General features: G+C 39.9%; 1 protein-coding gene across 1 annotated transcript in view; it reads right to left on the bottom strand.

Annotated features, from left to right (window-relative positions):
• The window catches only part of THSD7B (thrombospondin type 1 domain containing 7B), a 910,123-nt gene that overhangs the window by 478,123 nt on the left and 405,120 nt on the right, over positions 1-26,880 (bottom strand). The window contains exons 7-8 of the mRNA XM_068968986.1: positions 8,027-8,218; positions 5,625-5,859 (exon numbers count right to left, since the gene is read on the bottom strand). Of these exons, the coding sequence (XP_068825087.1) occupies positions 5,625-5,859; positions 8,027-8,218 (427 nt within the window). The remainder of the gene's footprint in view (positions 1-5,624; positions 5,860-8,026; positions 8,219-26,880) is intronic.

Raw genomic sequence — 26,880 nt, forward strand, 5'->3', positions numbered from 1 at the left:
GGAAACCAGAACCCCAATCCTGGGAAGTAAAGAACTGCAAGGATTTCTGTGCACCCCAGTACAATGGGTTTAGAGTATCAAACACATCTTGTTAAGCCCATCCAGTCTATGGAGACACATTTCTCTTTTTCGACTCTGAAGGCCACTCTTTCTTTAGGATATTTTCTTTTCCTATTGCCATTACCCTCACCCAAAGGATTTAACAAATGGCAGGGAATATTTTTTTTCTCGACAACAGCTTTCACATAAAAAAGAGCAAAAGCATACTTTTTGAAAGGGCAAAGCAAAGGATACTTTCTCTTGCTGATAATCTCACTATGTGCTTCACTGGACACTAGGTATTATTTTCTTAGCTCAATTAATCTCATTAACCTCAATAATTTTAATTAACTTTACTTAAGTCAATGCAGCCTCCTCTTATTTAGCAGGATCGTTTGGAGACATACAGTAAGAATTAAAACTAGGCTGTTAAGCCTCTAGCCTCATTAAAAGTGCAAAAAGTAATTAGCAATGCCCTTATGTGTGGGCATGTAGGTGTGTGTGTGTTAGGGAAAACATCTGTGCAATTCATTTTTCTCTGTTGCAAAACCAAGTTAACACGATAGGTTATTCACTGTAATAATATTTTAGTCTTATGAAAATTATCAAACAAATCTGTATGTATTTGTGTATTATGGTTTAAACTATAACCTTTTGACTCTGTGGTTTTTCTGGTCACAAAATATCATTCAGTTAATATTTGTATAAGCTGATGAGCTCAGAAACTTTTATTAAAAAAAACTATCATTCAATGTAATCATAAGGCTAGATAAGGAAGCAGAGGGCTATTTGAACATATAATCCAACCTTTCATGTCTAAATAGGTTTAATAATGTATTTGGTAGTTGTCAGTCTCAATTATAATGCTCCTTTGCTAAGAAAAAAATAAACTACATTCATATCAAGTGTAGATATTTCTTATTTTGGTCCAGAGGTGAAAAGTTTTATGGAAGGGAGATCAGGCTTCAGGAATGCTAATTTTTTTCATCATTCTAAAGAATAACAGTTTGTTGCATTTCACATAGCATTTATTCCTATATCTAAGCTATGTTTATTTTTATTTGTACATTCAAGCTAATAATTCTGGCATCTTTTTTTAAGCAGTTGAAAAATCTGCATTATGAAAATGAACATTATCAGGGCTGCAATCCTTCTCAAGATAAAAGTAGTTCTCTTGTTTGCATAATATCTTTGTAAACCTTTCAGGATTTTACTATAACTCCAAGAATTAGATTATCACCTGAATGAAGTGATATGCAAATATTATTGTTCATGTTTGCCTATATCTCCCATTGACTCTATTGGTCCACATGGTGTTATGGATACCAGGTAAGTTAAAACATACAAGTGATATAATTTGATGTTCTAAAAATATCACAAGCAACCCAGAGTTATATGCTAAAGCAGAATTAGCATTTATGAGTTAATAAGAGCAGAAGGTCATTCATGCATTCTGTTTATTACTTCTCATGGCAGTCCCCTTTGCCAAACTTTATCATGGTAGATAAAATATTTCTTCTTAAAGCAAAAGATAAACATCAGCTTCTCAAACTTCTGCAGCTCATATCCATCCCCTGTCATATCTTTTTACTTTCCTACACACAGGCCTAATTATTTCATGAATTCTAAAAATGTTTATGGACAATAATGACATGCCAGTCATGGTTCTAAAATCTGCAGTGGCAACAAGGAAGATCATCCAGCCCAAGCTACATCCAGCCTTTGGAAGCCACATTTAGGAGGGGAAAGAGAGGAAGTCTTTTGGATTGTGCTTCAAGTCACATTTATCTTTCCTTCCATTTTCATAGCCATCTGCTCATGTGATGCTCCAACACCAGCAGTATCTGGCCAAGCTGTCCTATTTTTGCCATTAGCAGTTTGTTCCCTTTAACTGAGCTTCCATGACTTTCCTTACACACAGCTCAAGTAGTTTCCATGACACTGTGGATAAGGGCCAGAGCTTATCATCATGGTGCCCTGAGATGAAGTTAATCAGGTTTAAGTTGTCCATGCCAGCAACACAAACTGGATTGAATTAGGCAGAAGAGCTAATGTAGTTGCCTATGTTGCCAGGAAAAGCAGGAGGGCACTTAAGTGAGAAGGGACCAGAACTTGATATTTGTTCTGTTCCAGTTTCTGTCTCTAAAGGTTTACTCTCTCTTCCTGCTTTTTCCACCAGGCGTGACCATGGCATGGCAACTCTCCACTCAAATACTTAGAGCATCATGAACGGAAAGAAGAGAGAGTTCATTTTCTCAACTTAAAAATTTTGGAGGAATTTGTGACACTAGACAAAGGCTTGGACCAACCCATGCTGGTAGGGTCCTTCAGCATGGCCACTTGCAAATCTCTATGGACAGGCCGGTCACCCAGTCTCTGTATATTACTAGGTCACTTACTTTTTCTTTTCCATGAGCCTTACTGCATGCACTTAAAGAAGAGTTATGTTTTCTCATTTGGTCTAGAGAAGAAACTCCCACAGCTGAGTTCTCCAGTCAGTTACTATTTTTTCCTCCATCACTTGCAGTTATTCCTGAGCCTTTTCTTATCTTAGCCCCCATCTTCAAATTCTCCTACAGTTTTTTTTTTTTTCTCAATTTACATTTCTATGTGCAGAACAGAGTGGCCTTGAGATTGTAAACCTACTGGAGGGCATGAAGTAGTCTATTCAAAATGGCTGTATGGATTTATGGCTCACCTCAGACAAGGCCAGTTCAGTTCAGTTCAGTTCAGTCGCTCAGTCGTGTCCAACTCTTTGCGACCCCATGAATTGCAGCACGCCAGGCCTCCCTGTTCATCACCATCTCCCAGAGTTCACTCAGACTCACGTCCATCGAGTCAGTGATGCCATCCAGCCATCTCATCCTCTGTCGTCCCCTTCTCCTCTTGCCCCCAATCCCTCCCAGCATCAGAGTCTTTTCCAATGAGTCAACTCTTTGCATGAGGTGGCCAAAGTACTGGAGTTTCAGCTTTAGCATCATTCCTTCCAAAGAAACCCCAGGGCTGATCTCCTTCAGAGTGGACTGGGTGGATCTCCTTGCAGTCCAAGGGACTCTCAAGAGTCTTCTCCAACACCACAGGTCAAAAACATCAATTCTTCGGCACTCAGCCTTCTTCACAGTCCAACTCTCACATCCATACATGAACACTGGAAAAACCATAGCCTTGACTAGACAGACCTTAGTCGGCAAAGTAATGTCTCTGCTTTTGAATATACTATCTAAGTTGGTCATAACTTTTCTTCACAAGGAGTAAGCGTCTTTTAATTTCATGGCTGCAATCACCATCTGCAGTGATTTTGGAGCCCAAAAAAATAAAGTCTGACACTGTTTCCACTGTTTCCCCATCTATTTCCCATGAAGTGATGGGACTGGATGCCATGATCTTCATTTTCTGAATGTTGAGCTTTAAGCCAACTTTTTCACTCTCCTCTTTCACTTTCATCAAGAGGCTTTTTAGTTCCTCTTCACTTTCTGCCATAAGGGTGGTGTCATCTGTATATCTGAGGTTATTGATATTTCTCCCAGCAATCTTGATTCCAGCTTGTGTTTCTTCCAGCCCAGCGTTTCTCATGATGTACTCTGCATATAAGTTAAATAAGCAGGGTGACAATATACAGCCTTGACGTACTCCTTTTCCTATTTGGAACCAGTCGGTTGTTCCATGTCCACTTCTAACTGTTGCTTCCTGACCTGCATATAGGTTTCTCAAGAGGCAGGTCAGGTGGTCTGGTATTCCCATCTCTTTCAGAATTTTCCACAATTTCTTATGATCCACACAGTCAAAGGCTTTGGCATAGTCAATAAAGCAGAAATAGATGTGTTTCTGGAACTCTCTTGCTTTTTCCATGATCCAGCAGATGTTGGCAATTTGATCTCTGGTTCCTCTGCCTTTTCTAAAACCAGCTTAAACATCAGGAAGTTCACGGTTCACGTACTGCTGAAGCCTGGCTTGGAGAATTTTGATCATTACTTTACTAGCGTGTGAGATGAGTGCAATTGTGCAGTAGTTTGAGCATTCTTTGGCATTGCCTTTCTTTGGGATTGGAATGAAAACTGGCCCTTTCCAGTCCTGTGGCCACTGCTGAGTTTTCCAAATTTGCTGGCATATAGTGCAGCACTTTCACAGCATCATCTTTCAGGATTTAAAAGAGTTCAACTGGAATTCCATCACCTCCACTAGCTTTGTTCGTAGTGATGCTTTCTAAGGCCCACTTGACTTCAGTTTCCAAGATGTCTGGCTCTAGATTAGTGATCACATCATCATGATTATCTGGGTCATGAAGATCTTTTTTGTACATTTCTTCCGTGTATTCTTGCCACCTCCTCTTAATATCTTCTGCTTCTGTTAGGTCCATACCATTTCTGTCCTTTATCGAGCTTATCTTTGCATGAAATGTTCCCTTGATATCTCTAATTTTCATTATAGGGGACTGGAATGCAAAAGTAGGAAGTCAAGAAACACCTGGAGTAACAGGCAAATTAGGCCTTGGAATGCGGAATGAAGCAGGGCAAAGACTAATAGAGTTTTGCCAGGAAAATGCACTGGTCATAGCAAACACCCTCTTCCAACAACACAAGAGAAGACTCTACACATGGACATCACCAGATGGTCAACACCGAAATCAGATTGGTTATATTATATGCAGCCAAAGATGGAGAAGCTCTATACAGTCAACAAAAACAAGACCAGGAGCTGACTGTGGCTCAGATCAAGAACTCCTTATTGCCAAATTCAGACTTAAATTGAAGAAAGTAGGGAAAACCACTAGACCATTCAGGTATGACCTAAATCAAATCCCTTATGATTATACAGTGGAAGTGAGAAATAGATTTAAGGGCCTAGATCTGATAGATAGAGTGCCTGATGAACTATAGAATGAGGTTCATGACATTGTACAGGAGACAGGGATCAAGACCATCCCCATGGAAAAGAAATGCAAACAAACAAAACGCCTGTCTGGGGAGGCCTTACAAATAGCTAGAAAAGAAGAGAGGTGTAAAGCAAAGGAGAAAAGGAAAGATATAAGCATCTGAATGCAGAGTTCCAGAGAATAGCAATAAGAGATAAGAAAGCCTTCTTCAGCGATCAATGCAAAGAAATATAGGAAAAGAACAGAATGGGAAAGACTAGAGATCTCTTCAAGAAAATTAGAGATACCAAGGGAACATTTCATGCAAAGATGGGTTCAATAAAGGACAGAAATGGTATGGACCTAACAGACAAGGCTAATGGGATCTAAAGAAGAGTATAACACAGCCCCATATTTCAAAGTACATAACCTACCTTGTTGTGGACCTAGTCATCATGTGATTGGAAAAGAGTCAGAAATACTGATATCAACTATAGAAAAGTTGATTATTGAAACAGATTCAAATTTGTGGGCATTATATTTACTCTTACCCTTCAATGAATGCATATATTAGAACTTAGAAAAGTGTCTACCTTTGGACAAGACTCCAACAAAACAAAAACCTCTTACTCTAGTACAAATTGGGACATATTCAGTGCTCAAAAATGCATCTGACTAAAAGCACTCAACTATGCAATCATCCTATGTACTTTCAATAAACTATTGATCGTACCTTTTTGTCATCACTTGTCCCACATGACTCTTGACACAGAAGACTCTCCGTGTCTGAATGCCCACACCGCATGTAGCTTCTCCATTCCAGCCAATGGTTGCATTAAGGGCAGTTACTAATGTGTCTTCAGAACAGGGGCCCCAAGGCGATGTCTCCCAGTAGAGCTGCATGCATGAATGGTCATTGCATGAGCGATATTCTTGGAGGGCCTGACTAGGAGGGCATGGTTTTCCACCTGCAAACACCAAAAGAAAAAAGAATGCATAGTTGTTGCTGTTATTAGCATATTGCTGCTGTTATTCCTGTCATTATTGTTGTTTTTCCCGTTTTAATGTTCTAGAAAGATGGCCTTTTGGTACAATTTTCCCTGAGCCACTGTACAGTGTTTCTGATTCTACGGTCATGGTTCTTCTGTCATGAGTAACAACCTGAGGACAATATACTGCACCTTTCTCTCCTCAATAACAGGCAACAGTATGTAAAAAAAAAAAAATCAGTTCACCTGGACATACCTCTCCTCCAGCAACAAAATACAAAGAAACTGTATGGGACTAAAAATAACGCTGTGCACTCCCACTTGGGACAAATTCAGAACACAAGGTACAAAGAGATTAAAAAAATCCAACTGTCACTTTTGAAGAGCCTGGAGCAAAAGCAGGTTACTGTACATGCCTCCTGCCCACAACATTAATGGGTGAGCAAAGCAACTAAACTACCCCTCCAGCCACAACCCCTGGACACACCCTTACTATCACCCCCACATACGTGAGCAAGTTAGGGAACCTGTTGCTGTGTGTTCCCACTACCCCTTGGTGCAGTAGAGGCCTTGAAAAAGCCTTGCTTGAAAAAGATCAATCGATTCTACTGCTCAGCCTCTGTGTCATGTATCTCTGAGATAAATCCCAAAGATACCTGCTTTTATTTTAATATTATTATGCCAACATAAATTAGCCAGTTAGATATAATAGACCATGACCTTGAAGTGGTATTGTTCAAACACAAATACTCACACACATTACTGGCATATGGGCTCTCTTTCCTAAGACAGCATGATTTTTCTCAAAGAACCACTTTAAGACAACCATCCTCCCTCAAGCAGTGCATTTTACTGCAATTTGAGAAATCCAGAAATCTCTCTTCAAGTTTGTCAGGAGAGAGCTCACCCTTAAACTCTGAAATAATATCTGACAATGTGTTATCCACTGGCAGGGAGACCAGACGATTGTGTGTTCCTACACTCCTGGGTGAGTCAGACAATCACATTTCATTACTATCTTTTCTTTCACAATTTTATATCTATGTAAAAAACAGTATTTCTCTAAAGCATTGATGTTTTCCCCTGACTCTCCCACAGCATAATGATTTATTCAGTGGGCCAAATACTTGAGAAGATTTGCGACCTTGATTTTGTTATTCTTGTTATTCCCCCCCCCCCCCATTAAACACTATTGACTTTTTTCTCCTTCCATAAAAATAACAGACAAAAGGAGGAAGCCACTGCACTTTGAGAACATGAAAATCTTCATTCCTCTTGAACCTGGTCCCATTTCCTATGATCACAGAACGAATCTTATCTTAAAGGGAGTTGCTCAAAGCAAGTGGCCATATTGCTCTGTTGTCCTCACTGAGCTGTTGGCAGAGAGCCAAGGGAGAGCCTAAAAGAAATGAAGTGGCAGGTGTGTCTGGGGACGGAGACCATTGTTCTAAGTGATAGAAACAGCTGCTCCTCCAATTTGTCCTCAAGTCACCCATTTACATTCCCATAGCACGTTAGCTTCTTCAACGCCATTTCACAGCCTTCATCTTTTTCCCTCTCACAATGTGCCAGCCTGACAGCAGGAAACGAGGACATGCAGATTAGGTACTGTGCCAGTGTTAGTGGTGGCTCCAGGTCAAGAAGCCACATCTCTGGATTCCTAATTTTGAACTCATTTTACCAGGCACATTCCAATTATGTTCCCAACTGCATGAGCTATCAGAAGCTGGATGTTTACCAACAAAGTCTTGTCTTCTTCCCTAAAAACGTATAACAACTAACACCCATCTTGCCTGCCATGACCTGTATGTGCGTGAGTACTATGATACATGCGTGTGTGCTCACTCAGTTGTGTCCGACTCTTTGAGAACCCTGGACTGTAATCCACCAGAATCCTCTTTCCATGGAATTTTCCAGGCAAGAATACTGGAATGGGTTGCCATTTCCAACTCCAGGGGATCTTCTAGACCCAGGGATCAAACCCACATCTCTTGCATTTTCTGCATTGGCAGGCGGATTCTTTACTAAAACAAGTCATGTCAATTATGGGAACCCAACATAGATTAACTAGGGGATTAGAGAGAAATGCTTGGGAAGCAAATTGTTAACCAAGATTTAGGGACTAGAAACCTTCCCTATTACTCACCTTCTCCAGCCAATGCCAGGATAGTCCTTGACCTGGTCTGTTTCCCATCTGAGTTTTTATTTGAACAAGACTGAGAGCAAGATGACCACTCTGTCCACTCGCTCACCACACAATCCATCCGGCAGGGAATTTCACATGCCATCTGTTCAGGAGGTGGAGATGCTGGGCAGAGACTCCCTGATACGTCTTCTCCTGTAATCAACCAGATCAAGACAGATGCTGATGAATGTAAAACTGAGGCCCATCCAGGAACACTTAGATTCATCTCTTCCTCTATTACGTCAGCTTAGTTTAGAAGACTCCACCTTGTGTCTAAACCAATAATGTTTTGTTGTTGTTGTTGTTGTTCAGCTGTTCACAATATTTATGTCAAGAAAAACTTTTAGGAGATAATTTGGCATTGAGAAAGGTAGATACAATAGGAAAATTGCCTTTTGTCATCCTTCCCAGGGACAAGTGGGCTTCTTCCAGGAACAATTTAGCCTAGATGGCTGGGGACAAGACTGATGTGCTATTGACAACCACATGTAACAAGTACATGCATTTCTCCAAAACTGGAGCTAGAAGCATCTGCTGACCTGAAAAACCACAATTTATGCTGAGCCATCTATTGTGCCCCCTTCCCAAGTTATCAATCTAATTTTCTGTTGGGTGTTCTCATCTCTAAATGCATGTGTGGGTGCTTAGTCACTCAGTTATCTCCAACTCTTTGCAACCCCATGGACTGTAGCCCACCAGGCTCCTCTGTCTATGGAATTTTCCAGACAAGGATACTGGAATGAGTTGTTATTTTCTAATACAAGGGATCTTCCCAACATAGGGATCAAACCCGTGTCTCCTGTACCTCTTGCATTGGCAGGTGGATTCTTTACCACTGTGCCACCTGGGAAGCCCCATCTCTAAATGTGCAATCTTAGTGAAGACTATTACACAATGATTCATTTATTCTATTTATGCATAGTGGTAAATAAGCCAAAACCACAGTGGAAATGAACCTGTGGCTAAAATTATACACTATGTTGAAACAAATGGTGAAAGCAAGCCCCCAGTTTTCCCAAATCTATTCCCCTTTCGATGAACTACTCAAACCAAAACACACACACACACACACACACACAATAATGGGGAATGGAGTTTTACAATTAACAGACACAGCCAAGGGGATCATTTCTAAGTTGCTATTTTATATCACAAATGATTATAATGAACTCTCTTTTCTAAACTCTCTTGTAGGTTATTTATCCACTATTTTTAGAATTCAAATATTCCTCTTTATAGATAACAATTCCACTCTTACTATCCCCTCATTCACAGTCACCTCATAAATACAGAAGACATGAACAACAGTAAAAACATTTATGGTTTGAAGCAACAACATGAAATGTGGAATGGCAGCTCTAGGAGACAGGCAGTTTCCTCTTTGTGACTTTATGCCCATGAAATTCTCCTGTCATAATCTGACACAAAAAGTAACTGTGAAAAGGGACTAACATTTATGCAGCATCTCCCTTGTGCAAGGCACTGTCCTCATAAGATGCTCCTAGAGACAGGTGTGACCCATCTTGTTTTGTAGATGAGGAGTCAGTGGCTCTGGAAGTAAAACTTCCAGTGGCTCTAGAAGGAAACTCAGGGTCACAAAACTTGCTCACAGGCCTGAGTAGGGAAGCAAATGAAAACTTTCTGATTTCAAAAATTCTGGTTTCTCCATTAACCATATTACATCTAATTCCAAGAGATGAATAGTTCTTTTTAAAGGAAGTACAGGCTGGCCAAAAAGTTCATTCAGTTTTTTTACACCCAGTCTTATAGAAAAACCTGAAAAAACTGTTTGGCCAATCAAATAAATAAAACAAGCTGTCAGTGAGCAAGACTCCCTGGAGGAGAAGCTAGTGCCCTCCTAAGATTTGCATTCATATTTGTAAATGAGGCCAGGCTCACTGCCCTTGAGGTACAAATAAAACTTTTCAAGCATATTATAGGAAGTAATAGAGATTCTAGCAGATAATCACGCTGAAAGAGCAGTTCAAATCACTCTCTTTTCAGTCTCAATCTATTTTCTTGTTGAATCCACCCTGTATACTACATGTAAACACAGACACACAGACACACAGACACACACACACACACACACACACACCCTGCAATATAACTTAGGGGGAGGGCTTCCCCAAGTACAGAAGTAGGCAGGTCAAACAAAACATACCAGCTACATCTAACCAAAATTCAATTTCCACATTCGTGAATATTATGAGCATAACTTCTACACAAAAACATTTCAAAGCAGTGTCTTGCAAAGAACATTTTGAAGAATAAGATATTTGAAGGTTCTTATTTTAAAAGGGAGGGTGGAGCTGAGAAGTGCTAGATTAAAACAGTAAAACCGGTCTCATTACTGGAGGGTAGTGAGTGTTAAAAATGCCAATTATCACATAAACTCCCTTTGATGCAAATAGCATGTAGTATTTTTCAGTCTTATTCGACTAATGGTTTTCCTTTTGGGGGGGCATCTCTCCCAGAAATTTTATTTTTACCAATATGCTTTGAGAAAAATCCTGCCTTCAAGAGTTATAAAATTATCAACTACTATTTGATGAGCATGTATTACATCCAAGGATTAATGGAATAAATATAAATGAAGATACTGTGATTTATCCCCCCAGAGCTCATGATTAATAACAGAGATGAGCTATAAATACAAAAAGATAAAACCTAGTCCAAAAGTAAATGTCAAGAACTGTGTGTTTCAAATAGAGAATCCTGTAGTGATTTAGGGAAGAGAAAGCTCTCTGGGCACCTAATCTGAGAGTAGAAGGCTCTCAATAAGGAGAAAGAGACTAGGAACTGGTGGCAACCAGGGAGGGCATATCAGTCAATACAAGTGTCAACAAAGGTATAGTGATAGGGAAATACAGGCTATGTGGAAGGCAGTTAAACCTGAGGGTCCACGGGGAAAAGAGAAAGCATATGTTGGAAGAGTTGTTTGACATCAAATTCTGGATAACTTAGACTGAAACACCAGTTCTATTTCCACCTTCATTCAATTCCCAAATGCCCAGGTTTCCCATGACCCAAATGTAACATCCTGCAGGTCATCCACCATCTAGTAGCTTTAGTATTCGCTTCCAGTGCTGGAATGCTTTTTAAAACCTAAGCTTTCCTATAAACTGATATGTCCATTTACACAGGGCAGTGAAATGTCAATACTCCCACCAACACTTTGACAGCTTGTCTATAGGGGCCAATGCAGAAATGCAGATAAGTTGTTCTTTAGCGAAGCCAAGCTAATAGTCATAAACAGGCACTTCAGTTCGTGTGTGAGCTATTTGATAAGAAACCATGCCAAAGAAAAGATCACAATGGGATCTTAGTTATGGGTAGCCTAGTCAGACAAAGTTAAGTATCTGAAGGTGGAGCTTAGGCCCACTTATCCTCTGGAGCATATCACTTAACTTCTTTGAACCTCTGTTATCTCATCTGCAATAATGAAATAATAACATCTACCTTTCAGGGATAGTCTAAGGATTAGAAATCACGAATGCAAAATACACGGCAGTGTTTCCAACAACAGAGGGAGGACACAATATAGAGGAATCTGAAACAGATCACCAGTCCAAGTTCGATGAATGAAACAGGGCATTCAAAGCCAGTGCTCCGGGACAACCCTGAGGGATGGGATGGCGAGGGAGGTGGAAGGGGAGTTCAGGATGGGGGACACATGTACACCCATGGCTGACTCCTGTCAATGTATGGCAAAACCCACTACAATACTGTAAAGTAATTAGCCTCCAATTAAAATAAATAAATAACTTTTTAAAATATCTGCAAAGATGTACACCACCAAATGGAGAAGGGAATGGCAATCTATTCCAGTATTCTTGCCTGGAGAATCCCATGGACAGAGAAGCCTGGTGGGCTACAGTCCATGGGGTCACAAAGAGTTGGACACAACCGAGCAACTAACATGACACTATACTACACTACACCACCAAAACCTAACGGCATTCTTGACCTAAAAATCTAGAGGTGGATGCCATAACCATGGAAAGCACTTGCTCTAACATGCATATGTATGTACAAATTACCAGCAACAGCTTCACAGACTAGTTCACATAATATATAAAGAATGCTTACAATTATCCAGATAATTTTGCTTATATGTGACTCATCTAATCCATTTAAAAGCCAAAAATAAAGCACTTGAGCCTGAACAAGCTCATTAGCCCATCTACACTGGTATAATTATCTTCCTACTGCAGAGAGAACTCATTTCAAAAGAGGAGCATTTATACTTTCCTTTTTTCATTTTCATGGATGGATCAATCAGACCAACTGAAATCTCAGGCAAGCGTGGAAAATAAAGGAGCACATGGGACAGGAACTTAGTCATTAAAAGTGATTTTCACAAGCTCTCATAATCTAATGTCACAATAAAACTGAATATATTTAAGGGAAAAACTGAATTCATTTTCCAAGAAGACTCTAAAATTGTTCCCTGTCCTCATCAGGATCTCTGAGATCAATAATGATAAACTAGATTCTCTCTCCTCAAGGAGTCAGTTCAGTTCAGTCACTCATTCGTGTCCAACTCTTTGAGACCCCATGAATCGCAGCACGCCAGGCTTCCCTGTCCATCACCAACTCCAGGAGTTCACTCAGACTCACGTCCATCGAATCCGTGATGTCATCCAGACATCTCATCCTCTGTCATCCCCTTCTCCTCCCAGCATCAGAGTCTTTTCCAATGAGTCAACTCTCCGCATGAGGTGGCCAGAGTACAGGAGTTTCAGCTTTAGCATGGTTCCTTCCAAAGATATCCCAGGGCTGATCTTCTTCAGAATGGACTGGGTGGATCTCCTTGTCGAAGGGACTCTCAAGAGTCTTCTCCAACACCACAGGTCAAAAACATCAATTCTTTGGCGCTCAGCCTTCTTCACAGTCCAACTCTCACATCCATACATGACCACAGGAAAAACCATAGCCTTGACTAGACAGACCTTAGTTGGCAAAGTAATGTCTCTGCTTTTGAATATGCTGTCTAGGTTGGTCATAACTTTTCTTCCAAGGAGTAAGTGTCTTTTAATTTCATGCTGCAGTCACCATCTGCAGTGATTTTGGAGCCCCCAAAAATAAAGTCTGACACTGTTTCCACTGTTTCCCCATCTATTTCCCATGAAGTGATGGGACCAAATGCCATGATCTTCGTTTTCTGAATGTTGAGCTTTAAGCCAACTTTTTCACTCTCCTCTTTCACTTTCATCAAGAGGCTTTAGCTCCTCTTCACTTTCTGCCATAAGGGTGGTGCCATCTGCGTATCTGAGGTTATTGATATTTCTCCCAGCAATCTTGATTCCAGCTTGTGTTTCTTCCAGTCCAGCGTTTTTCATGATGTACTCTGCATAGAAGTTAAATAAGCAGGCTGACAATATACAGCCTTGACATACTCCTTTTCCTATTTGGAACCAGTCTGTTGTTCCATGTCCAGTTCTAACTGTTGCTTCCTGACCTGCATACAGATTTCTCAAGAGGCAGGTCAGGTGGTCTGGTATTCCCATCTCTTTCAGAATTTTCTTCTTTAAATTAGTTGCGATTCTGAAAATAAGGAATAGGGTGCTGCTCCAACCTTGTGACTTTTTAAAAAATAATTTAATATGGTGACATCTCATTATATAAAATTAACCATTTTAGAGTAAATATTTCAGCAGCATTTAGTTAATCACAATTTTTTTGCAGTCCATCATCTCTATTCTTTGTGATTCTAGAGACCTTGGCTTAGATGACTGGGTGACTCGGACTTGCCTGTGGGTTATTGTACCATTCTCATGCTTGCCCATTCTTGACTAAAAACAACAGTTCATAGATAAGAGAAAGATTATTCTTTTTTTCAAAGTACAGTATATATACAATGTTGTATTAGTTTCAGGTGTATAGCAAAGTTATTCAATTATGTGTGCATGTGTGCATAAGAACCATTTGTTGATTCTTTCCCATTATAGACTATTACAAGATATTGCATATAGCTCCCTATGATACACAATAACTCTAGGTCCACTATGGAACTAGGAACTATGGATGGAGGTTCGTGACATTGTACAGGAGACAGGGCTCAAGACTATCCCCAAGAAAAAGAAATGCAAAAGAGCAAAACGGCTGTCTGAGGAGGCCTTACAAGTAGTTGTGAAGAGAAGGGAAGAGAAAAACAAAGGAGAAAAGGAAAGATATACCCATTTGAATGCAGAATTCCAAAGAATAGCAAGGAGAGATAAGAAAGCCTTCCTCAGTGATTAGTGCAAAGAAATAGAGGAAAACAATAAAATGGGAAAGACTAGAGATCTCTTCAAGAAAATCAGAGATACCAAGGGAAAATTTCATGCAAAGATGGGCACAATAAAGGACAGAGATGGTAGGGATCTAACAGAAGCAGAAGATATTAAAAAGAGTTGGCAAGAATACACAGAAGAACTGTACAAAAAAGAGTTTCATGACCCAGATAATCACCATGGTGTGATCACTCACATAGAGCCAGACATTCTGGAATGTGAAGTCAAGTGGGCCTTAGGAAGCATCACTACGAACAAAGCTAGAGGAGGTGATGGAATTCCAGTTGAGCTATTTCAAAATCCTGAAAGATGATGTTGTGAAAGTGCTCCACTCAATATGCCAGCAAATTTGGAAAACTCAGCAGCGGCCACAGGACTGGAAATGGTCAGTTTTCATTCCAATTTCAAAGAAAGGCAATGCCAAAGAATGCTCAAACTACCACACAATTGTGCTCATCTCACATACTAGTAAAATAATGCTTAAAATTCTCCAAGCCACGCTTCAACAATACTTGAACCATGAACTTCCAGATGTTCAAGCTGGTTTTAGAAAAGGCAGAGGAACTAGAGATCAAATTGCCAACATCCACTGGATCATGGAAAAAGCAAGAGAGTTCCAGAAAAACATCTATTTCTGCTTTATTGACTATCCCAAAGCCTTTGACTGTGTGGATCACAAGAAACTGTGGAAAATTCTGAAAGAGGTGGGAATACCAGACCACCTGACCTGCCTCTTGAGAAACCTATATGCAGGTCAGGAAGCAACAGTTAGAACTGGAGATGGAACAACAGACTGGTTCCAAATAGGAAAAGAAGTATGTATATTGTCAGCCTGCTTATTTAACTTCTATGCGGAGAACATCATGAGAAATGCTGGACTGGAAGAAGCACAAGCTGGAATCAAGATTGCTGGGAGAAATATCAATAAGCCCAGATATGCAGATGACACCACCCTTATGGCAGAAAGTGAAGAGGAACTAAAAAGCCTCTTGATGAAAGTGAAAGAGGAGAGTGAAAAAGTCGGCTTAAAGCTCAACATTCAGAAAACAAAGATCATGGCATCTGGTCCAATCACTTCATGGAAAATAGATGGGGAAACAGTGGAAACAGTGTCAGACTTTATTTTTGGGGGCTCCAAAATCACTGCAGATGGTGACTGCAGCCATGAAATTAAAATACACTTACTCCTTGGAAGAAAAGTTATGACCAACCTAGACAGCATATTCAAAAGCAGAGACATTACTTTGTCAACAAAGGTCCGTTTAGTCAAGGCTATGGTTTTTCCTGTGGTCACGTATGGATGTGAGAGTTGGACTGTGAAGACGGCTGAGTGCCAAAGAATTGATGCTTTTGATCTGTGGTGTTGGAGAAGACTCTTGAGAGATCCAACCAGTCCATCCTAAATGAGATCAGTCCTGGTTGCTCATTGGAAGGACTGATGTTGAAGGTGAAACTCCAATATTTTGGCCACCTGATGCGAATAGCTGACTCATTTGCAAAGATCCTGACTCTGGGAAAGATTGAGGGCAGGAGGAGAAGGGGATGACAGAGGATGAGATGGTTGGATGGCATCACTGACTCAATGGACATGGGTTTTGGTGGACTCTGGGAGCTGGTGATGGACAGGGAGGCCTGGCATGCTGTGGTTCATGGGGTTGCAAAGAGTCGGAAACGACTGAGCAACTGAACTGAACTGAACTCTAGGTCCTTGTTGCTTATCTATTTTAAATATAGTAGAGTGTATCGTGCATGCATGCATGCTCAGTCATGTCTGATTGTTTGCAATCCCATGGGCTGTAGCCCACCAGGTTCCTCTTTCCTTGGAATTTTCTAGGCAAGAGTACTGGAGTGGGTTGCCATTTCCTTCTCCAGGGGATCTTCGCAACTCAGGGATTGAACTCACATCTCTTATGTCTCCTGCATCGGCAGGCAGGTTCTTTACCACTGAGGCCACCTGGGAAGCCTGTGGTATGTATCTATTAATCACAAACTCCAAATTTATCCTTCTATCTTTTCCATTTTGGTGACCACAACTGTGTTTTTTATGTTTTTATGTGTTTTTTATGTGTCTGTTTCTGTGTTGTAAATAAGTTCACATGTATCTGTTTTTTTTAGATTCCACATATAACTGATATCATAAGATATTTGTCTTTTGTTTCTGACTTACTTCACTTAGCATGGTAATCTCTAGGTGTAATTGAGAGAAAGATTCTTGAACACATGAATAAACTCAAGATTCCCTGAAAAAGCTTCTTTCTTCTGGTTCAAATGTATATGCCACTTAAAGTATAAATAGTTCACGGCAGACTCTCTATGGTGGCCATGTAAATTTAACACTAACGTAGCTTTCAGACTTTGGACTTTCCACATAAAATTAATGTTTAAGCCATACCTATGCTATATACTATGTCTTGTGGCATCCTTTGTTTTATAATACTAAGGAACTAGAATTTAATATTTTAAACCATCATCTCTCTTTATAATAATAGAACAAATAGCTATGTTTCTTATTTTTCTGACCTGTATCTGTGTCTAAAATGAGAAAAGATATAGACAAAATAGAAATAAAATGAGAAACCAGATATCTACAAATCTACAGTCTGATTTAAAAGTAGACTAGCAAACACATGAAAAGATGCTCAACATCACTCATTATCAGAGAAATGCAAATCAAAACCACAATGAGGTACCATTTCACATCAGTCAGAATGGCTGCAATCCAAAAGTCTGCAAGCAGTAAATGCTGGAGAGGGTGTGGAGAAAAGGGAGCCCTCTTACACTGTGGGTGGGAATGCAAACTAGTACAGCCACTATGGAGAACAGTGTGGAGATTCCTTAAAAAACTGGAAATAGAACTGCCTTATGACCCAGAAATCCCACTGCTGGGCATACACAACAAGGAAACCAGAATTGAAGGAGACACATGTACCCCAATGCTCATCACATCACTGTTTATAATAGCCAGGACATGGAAGCAACCTAGATGTCCATCAGCAGATGAATGGATAAGAAAGCTGTGGTACATATACACAATGGAGTATTACTCAGCCATTAAAAAGAATACATTTGAATCAGTTCTAATGAGGTGGATAAAACTGGAGCTTATTATACAGAGTGAAGTAAGCCAGAAAGAAAAACACCAATACAGTATACTAACACATATATATGGAATTTAGAAAGATGGTAACAATAACCATGTATGTGAGACAGCAAAAGAGACACAGATGTATAGAACAGTTTTTTGGACTCCGTGGGAGAGGGAGAGGGTGGGATGATTTGGGAGAATGGCATTGAAACATGTATAATAACATATATGAAACAAATCGCCAGTCCAGGTTCGATGCATGATACTGGATGCTCGGGGCTGGTGCACTGGGACGACCCAGAGGGATGGTACAGGGAGGGAAGAGGGTGGGGGGTTCAGGATGGGGAACACGTGTATACCTGTGGCAGATTCATGTTGATGTATGGGAAAACCAATACAATACTGTAAAGTAATTAACCTCCAATTAAAATAAATAAATGTATATCAAAAAATAAAAGCAGACTAGCATTTTGTCATCATACACAATTCAAAGTATCTTACTCTTTCAAAAAATAATGCAAATTGGGTATTTCATCGATATTTCCTCTTGTATACTATTACACTATCTATGGAAAATATTGAAGCAGTTATCAAAAATACTTTACACGTCATAAAATTTTATGTCCTATTTAAATCTGAGAAGAATCCCAGTAAATGTTGATTAAATGCTTGCCAACAGCTAGTAAGATGTCAGCGGATGTTATACAGCAAATTTCCTGGAATTCATATGCACTTAATTTCATTTTTTAAATTTGAATGTTATCTCCTTAAACGTAAGTAGCCCTTAGTCACTTCTGGACTGGGATTCTACTCAGCTAAGGAAATGTTTATACTTCAAAACAACAAAATATGAAAGAAAGCTAAGAGCTAAAGAGAAGTTATATGCAACTATGCAATGGAACAATGCCATTAATGCTTCTGCTTGTGAATTTTACCATTTGAAGTTTATCTATCTAGTTTGTACACACAGGAAGGCAAATTTTAAAAATATGTTGTTAAGTATTATCATGTTTATAATAACAAAAACAACTGCAATAATAAAATAACATCAGCATGTGATATCTGAGAAAGTATAGAGTGGGCTGTACGCTGCACAAACCACATTGATTTTTTTTTCTCAAATTTTTTGAAGTTTTAATTGGACGATACTTACAATATTGTGATGGCCTCTGCCATACATTAACATGAATCGGTCATAGTTAAACATGTGTCCCCTCCCTTCGGAACCCTCCTCCTACCTCCCTCCCCACCCCATCCCTCCAAGTTGTGACAGAGCACCAGCTTTGTGTTCCCTGTGTCATACATCAAGTTCCCACTGACTGTCTATTTTATACATGGTAATATAGAACATATATGTATCCCACCCTCTCCGTCACCGAATGTATCCAAAAGTCTGTTCTTTATGTCTATGTCTCCTTTGCTGCCCTACTGAGATCATTACTGAGGTACTCTTGCCTGGAAAATCCCATGGATGGAGGAGCCTGGTAGGCTGCAGTCCATGCTAAGGGCCGGACATGATCGAGCGACTTCACTTTCACGTTTCACTTTCATGCATTGGAGAAGGAAATGGCAACCCACTCCAGTGTTCTTGCCTGGAGAATCCCAGGGACGGGGAGCCTGGTGGGCTGCCGTTTATGGGGTCGCACAGAGTCGGACACGACTGAAGTGACTTAGCAGCAGCAGCACTGTCACATCTGAGGTACAGAGAACTTAAAACCACTTGTTCAAGAGTCATGTGGCTGGTAAGTGTCTGACCTAGAACGAAAACATACCTGCTGCTGCTGCTGCTAAGTCACTTCAGTCGTGTCCGACTCTGTGCCACCCCCTAGATGGCAGCCCACCAGGCTCCCCGTTCCTGGGATTCTCCAGGCCAAGAATACTGGAGTGGGTAGCCATTTCCTTCTCCAATGCATGAAAATGAAAAGTGAAAGTGAAGTCACTCAGTCGTGCCCGACTCTTAGCCACCCCATGGATTGCAGCCTCCCAGGCTCCTCCGTCCATGGGATTTTCCAGGCACAAGTACTGGAGTGGAATGCCATTGCCTTCTCTGGGAAAACATACCTACTAGACCCTAAAAGCTATAGTCTTAACTATTTTGCTGTATTGTGTCCTGGTTCATATCTCACATATGCCTTTCTCATCATATTACTTTTAACTGATACTAAACTATGAAGAAAGAATTCTATACAATCCATTGTCAGCTAGTCAGTATATTTAGTACTGGAAAGAATGAGCCCAAAGGAGTGAGTAGCCTAATTAGGAACTGCATCATCACATGAGGCAGAATAGGGTGATATTTTTCAAAAATAGAAAAGATAAGCAAATGAAAAAGAGTTCATAATGCAGAGTTGGAAGAACAAGATAGAAGGCAAGACAAAATAGGAACACGGAAGTATGGATGATCAGCAAAAACAGTACACTGTATGATTCAATAAATGACACAAACTCAAGCTAAAGATATAATAATGATGCGGCACTAGAGGTAAACAGCCTGTAGGAGATACAAGAGATGCAGGTTCGATCCCTGAGTTGGAAAGATCTCTTGAGGAGGAAAAGGCAACCTGTCCCAGGAGTCTTGCCTGAAGAATACCACAGAGAGAATACCATGTGCTGCAGCACATGGAGCCACAAAGATCTGGACACGACTGACTGAGCACACACACAACTGTATGCATGCGTGGCCAGTTGTATCTGACTCTTTGTGATCTCACGGACTATAGTCCACCAGGTTCCTCTGCCCATAGAATTTTCCAGCACGAAGACTGGAATGGGTTGCCATTTCCTACTCCAGGGCTCTTCCTGACCCAGGGGTTGAACCCCCATCTCTTGCATCTCCTGTATTGGCAGGCGAATTCTTTACCACTACATCACCTGGGAAGACCAGTAATGACTGAGGATGCTCATAAAGCAAAATAACAATCCACTTCTAATAGCTGATCAAAGAAAAGAAAAGAGAACATAAGAGCAAAGGCTAAAATAAACATAGGGGAAAACTCAAACATTAAAAGGAAAAAGACTTTAGGTAAGAAATAATAACAGCTAAATATAAGAAAACAATATTTCCAAAGTAAACATACTTACAAAGGCCAGAACTTAGCTGAAATTGCATCTAATGGCAGGTGAGCTCTTTGTTCAGAAGTCTGTTTAACTGAGCAGCTGTATCAAGTTTCTCAGCATACAAGAATATATTGATAAAGCAGCTAACACTTTGATCGTTTAGAATGTACTCAGCATAATGGTACATTTTACATGTATTTAGTAACTCATTGACTCTCAAAAGCATCAATAATAGTAAACATGTATACTGTACATAACATATGTTAGTTATTACTCTAAGTGAATTACATATATCAACTCATTTGGATGTCACAATACTATGCCATAAGCACTACCATTATGTTCATTATATAGAGGAGAATATTGAGTCTTAGATGAGTTAAAATTACCTGCCCAAAGTCAAACGCAAGTAAAATGGTAGAGTTTGAACTTGGACCTGGGTAACCTGGCTCTAGAGCCCATTTCTTAAATGTGACGCTTTTTTGACACACACATCTTCGACTCAATGTCAGGACAATTTATGTACCCAGCTGTACAAAACTCAATCCAGTGGAGAACTCAGTTCCAGTGAACTGTGAAGCATCCCAACACATTTAGCTCATGAATTCTGTGCGTTACTCAGGGTGTGAGAAGATGCAAAAGGGCAGAAACAGTCTATGACTTAGCAGCAAACTACAATTGCTCAAAAAAAACTCCAAGTAAAACCTAATAAAATTCTTAGTGGGAAAACATCACATTTCCTTGGTCTCAGTCACACATTCCAGGGGGAAGTAACCACTATTTATGTGTGTGAAAAAGGTCTGAAAATTATGCACTCTGATTTAGGTTTGGAAAAAAAAATTTATATATTTCTGGTTTTGATACCTTCTAAAATGTGACCTTGAAAAATAAATTTTTCTTTTCTAACAATGACATCAGTTCGCTCACAAGCCCCAATTTCTGGTCAGTAGTCAGGGCCAGATGGGGGTTGGGGAAGGAGGAGAGGAACAGAAACATATCCATTTAAAGTAATTTAGCAACTCATGATCAAACTATATCATTTCAAAGTTAACTCCATCTCAGTCTTTCAATGCTTCTCCCTCTCTCCTTTCTTCCCTTCTCTTTGGGTGGCCGCTGAGTCTAAGAGGAATGTCTGTCTCAGAGCTGCACATTCTCCTTTGAGTTTTGTTGGATCCCTACTGAGCTATTTCCATCAACCTGGTCTTGGTGCACCACTACCTAGCCCTTGAAGGTGCATCTGCATCCGCTCTAATTTCAAGGATTCCTATCACAGCTTCTGACTTTCTAATCCACACACTTTATACTCATTTAGACTTGACTCCAAGCTAGGTCTAGTTTCCTGGAGGGGTCAGCACCTCCACATCCTATAGTGGGGCATGATTTCAGGACTGCCCCCATATTACCAGTAAACTGGGGAGACCACATTGGGAAGGTGGTGAGCAGCTGGCTCAGACCCACTCTGTGCCTGAACACAGCAATCACTGCTTCACTGTGGCAGCCCCGTCGCTTTTTGTTGGGAAACAAGGAACTCTGTATGCAGTCTCTTTCTGCAGGCTCAAACCAGAGGACGTACTGGCCCTACTGCTTTGGTTTTCCCTTTATCTTATCTGAAATGTCCATAGTTTTCATTTCCTCAGCCGAGCATTTCAACTGCAGAATGAGAAGGAGCCAAGGGACCCCATGTCCAGGTACTTCTTCTCGACATCCTCCCTAGATTCCTTCTTTCTGATCCAGGAAAGCAGCTAATGCAGAAGTCTGGCTTGTGCTAAATCTGTATTCTGAGACTTCTGGCCTCTCATCTTGATCTCTGGAGGGAGCTCTTCAGAATTTATAAAACGCTTTTCTTCCATACACCTGCCTCTTGCATAAGAAAGTCAATTTTTTAGGATTATTGTCCCTGAAAAGAGCTTTAAGATTTCATCTTTGGGCACTGACTTGTTCTGTTTGCATCTGAGATATAATAATAACCTAACTTTTGTGGACACGGTGGATAGCTCAGAAATTTACTGAGGTGGGGCAGGAGAGTGGGGGAGGTCCTGTCCAGTAAGGCACAGAAGCAGACACTGAAAGAAAAGCACTCCCACATCTTAAAACATAATTTGAGGACATCTGCTTAGTGTGGAAATCCTGTTTCTCATGAGAATTTTATAGAAATTCTGTCTAATTTTTAAAAAGATTAATCCAGAGTGACAAGAGTGGAATAAATATCCTTAATAATGCAAGACATGCTTCTACAAAAGAGAAAATCTTGGAGTCAATAAACAGCACATGATAATGGACAGAATATTGGGAGGAGCTGTGACATCTGGGTTTGAGTTCTGCCTTGAACCCTTAACAAAATGTGGCCATGAAAAATAGTTAAGCTTTTTTAGGCTCCAGAAGCCTTGTGTAAGTAGGAGGTGGGGCACTGCTATCATCCTTGATTATATTATCTGGTCAGATGATAGATCAAAGAAGGTAATGTAAAATAATGCTTTGGAAATTGCAAAGCATCATTATATATAATGTAGCTTTTTATTATTGGTGAAAATGGGGCTAAAGGGCACTCCAAATAGGAAAATGATTTGAGTCAAAGATACTATCTTTCTTCTCCATCTCAATTTTGTCATAGCTAGAAAAATAAGAGGCATTGAAATGATTATAAAGAAATAATGTTACTCATTTCATCTATCTACTTATCTAGCTATATAACTAGCTATTAAGAAAAGGATTTGGACCAGCTTGAATATGTGGTATACCTTTAGAAAGCACTTAAATTTGTCTAAAAGCTTTCTGAAAATCAATATTTTTAAGTTAAACTGAGGAAGTCAACAGAGTAAACCAATAAAAGATCAGTAAAGAATGGTCATTTTCTGTCTGTAATTAACCTTCAGAAACACAATTTTAATGCCTTTAAGTGGGAAATATATTATGATTTATTTAACTACCTCACTTTAAAGGCACAATTAAGATGTTTTCGATTTCTCTTTTGATAAGTAAATCTGCAAAGAACATTGTTGACTAAATCGTTGATTGCTTTCCTAAGAATAAATTTCTAGAAAGGGAAAAATAAAGTCAAAGTATATGAACTTCATTAGAGTCCTTGCATGGAAAATAGTGCCAGTTTGCTTTTTAGGTTTTTATTCCTTATCTAACCTTCATTTTAAAATTTGCATACAATAAAATTCACTCTGTGCTATACAATACTGTGGGTTTTGGCAAATGCATAGAGCCTAGTACCCATTAGCAAAAATATGAGACAAAACAATTCTATCACCACAAAAATTTTCCTTGTGCTGCCTTTTTGGAGTCAACCTTTACATCCTCTGATCTCCCCAAAAAACCTTGATTTGATCTCTCTTCCTACAGTTTTGTTTCTGTCCCTCAGAACATCACAACAGTGGAATTATACAGCTTGTAGTTTTCCTACCAAAGTGCATTTGAGATGTGCCCGTGTTGCTGCACACAAGAATAGTTCATTCTTTTTTTGTTGCTGAGTAGTATTCCATTTCACGGATACAGCACATTATGTTTGTCTATTCAGCTGAGGGACATCTGCATTGTTTCCACATCTTGGTGACTATGAATAAAGCTGATATACAGGTTCTTGTGTAAATATAAATTTCCATTTCTTTGGGTAAATACTTAGGAGGGTAAATATTGGATCATATATAAGTGTTGATTTTATAAGACATTGTCAAACTGTTTTCAAAGTGTCCAGACTCTTTTCGTTTCATCAGCAACATATGAGCTTTCTGGTTGCTCTGTCTCCTACCAGCATTGGGTATGACAACTCTTTTGCTATTTGCTTAATTTTTATTATTCTTATAGGGATATAGTGGCAATATATTGTCATTTTGATTTCAGTTCAGTTCAGTCACTCAGTTGTGTCCCACTCTTTGTGACCCCATCAACCGCAGCATGCCAGGCCTCCCTGTCCATCACCAACTCTTGGAGTTTACCCAAACTCATGTCCATAGAGTCGGTGATGCCATGCAGCCATCTCATCCTCTATTGTCCCCTTCTCCTCCTGCCCCCAGAAGTTCCAAGCATCAGGGTCTTTTCCAATGAATCAACACTTTGCATGAGGTGGCCAAAGTATTGGAGTTTCAGCTTCATCAGTCCTTCCAATGAACACCCAGGACTGATCTCCTTTAGAATGGACTGGTTGGATCTCCTTGCAGTCCAAGGGACTCTCAAGAGTCTTCTCCAACACCACAGTTCAAAAGCATCAACTCTTCAGTGCTCAGCTTTCTTCACAGTCCAACTCTCACATCCATACATGACTACTGGAAAAATCATAGTCTTGACTAGATGGACTTTGTTGGCAAAGTAATGACTCTGCTCTTTAATATGGTGTCTAGGTTGGTCATAACTTTCCTTCCAAGGAGTAAGCATCTTTTAATTTCATGGCTGCAATCACCATCTGCAGTGATTTTGGAGCCCCCAAAAATAAAGTTTGCCACTGTTTCCACTGTTTCCCCATCTATTTCCCATGAAGTGATGGGACCAGATGCCATGATATTAATTTTCTGAATTACATTTTCCTAATTACTAATGATGTTGAATATCTCTTTATATTGTTATTTACCATTTTTACATTCTCATTGGTGAAGTATCTATCCAAATCTTTGACTTTGTTTTTATTTGGATTAAGTTATGTATTGAATGTTTCTATTACTGCAAAATTCACAACCCCCAATGTTATGGTATTTGGAGGTAGGGCCTTTGGGAGATGAATAGTTTTACATGAGGTCCTGACAGTTGAACTCTCATTATGAGCTTAGTGTCCTTATAAGCAGAGGAAGAAAGAGCACACAGTGAGAAAGTGGCTGTCTACAGACCAAGAAGCAGGCCCTCATCAGACACCAATATATAGGCACCTTGAATTTGGACTTAAAGGACAGTTTCAAATAAATGTCAGTTTTCAGTTCACCCAGTCTATGGTATTTTGTTACAACAGTGGCAGCTAAAATAGGTTGTTCTCACTGAGTTTCAAGAGTTCTGCATATATTCTAGATACAAGTCCTTCGTTAGACTCGTGATATGTAAATATATGCTCACAGTCTATGCGAAGAGTTGACTCATTGGAAAAGACACTGATGCTGGGAGGGATTGGGGGCAGGAGGAAAAGGGGACAACAGAGGATGAGATGGCTGGATGGCATCACTGACTCGATGGACGTGAGTCTGAGTGAACTCCGGGAGTTGGTGATGGACAGGGAGGCCTGGTGTGCTGCAATTCATGGGGTCGCAAAGAGTTGAACACGACTGAGCGGCTGAAAGTGAAAGTGAAGTCGCTCAGTCGTGTCCAACTCTTTGTGACCCCATGGACACCAGGCTCCTCCGTCCTTGGAATTTTCTAGGCAAGAGTACTGGAGTGGGTTGCCATTTCCTTCTCCAGAGAATCTTCCCAACCCAGGGATCGAACCCTGGTCTCCCGCATTGCAGACAGACACTTTACCACCTGAGCCACCAGGGAAGTTCTGAGCAGCTGAACTGAACTGAACTGAACTGAGTGGTTCGTCTTTTCATTTTCTTAAGAGTAAGAAATTTCTTACTCATTTTCTTTTTCAAAGCAAAGTTTTCATTTTTAATTAAACTTTTAAGTTCCGCTTGTCGACTTCTCCTTCATGCATTGTGCTTTGACACCATGTCCAGTTTGCTTTTCAAAAAGGCAAATTTTCAGGAAGGAACAGAAAGTGGATTTTCTGCTGCAAACAAACACTTAGTTGAAACTTACATATTAGGATCTAAAACTTCATAATTTTGGATATAGTGACGTCTCTAACTAGTGTGTCCTACTGTCTAACAAAATACATACGTTTTGCAAACAGTGCAATGTGTTTCCATGGCAAGTATTTACTGATATAAGAGTTGAAAGTCAGCATTATACCATATTGATGATATGTGTGATGCAATCATAATTAGCTTCTGAGTACACAACTTATGTAGTATTCACACAGTATAATGGACAATGTATGAAGATGGGATTTGGTCTTTTGTGACATTGCATCAAACATTTGGCACAATGTATGGTGTCTATTAGGTCTTAACAAGTTTTGACTGAAGAAATGAATGAGAAAGGAAAGATATTTAGCCTGTTTAAGGTATAAAACATAGTTTATGCTTTGTAGTAGGCGACTGAATCTCAGTGCAGTATGCACTGAGAGATAACTGTGAATCCATCTAGGGGATGACAGGCATTAACTGGGAGACAGGTCAGAGTTAATAACCCATTATTAACTGAGAGAGAGCACAGCATAATGGACTCTGGAGTCAGACTGCCTGGGCTCCAATTCTATTTTTTTTTTTCCTTATGATTTTCTTGATATGGACGATTTTAAAAGTCTTTCTTGAATGTGTTACAATATTGCTTCTGTTTTATATTTTGGTTTTATGACCAAGAGGCATGTG

Source organism: Capricornis sumatraensis, chromosome 3 (assembly GCF_032405125.1).
Source record: "Capricornis sumatraensis isolate serow.1 chromosome 3, serow.2, whole genome shotgun sequence".
In the NCBI taxonomy this organism is placed as follows: domain Eukaryota; kingdom Metazoa; phylum Chordata; class Mammalia; order Artiodactyla; family Bovidae; genus Capricornis; species Capricornis sumatraensis.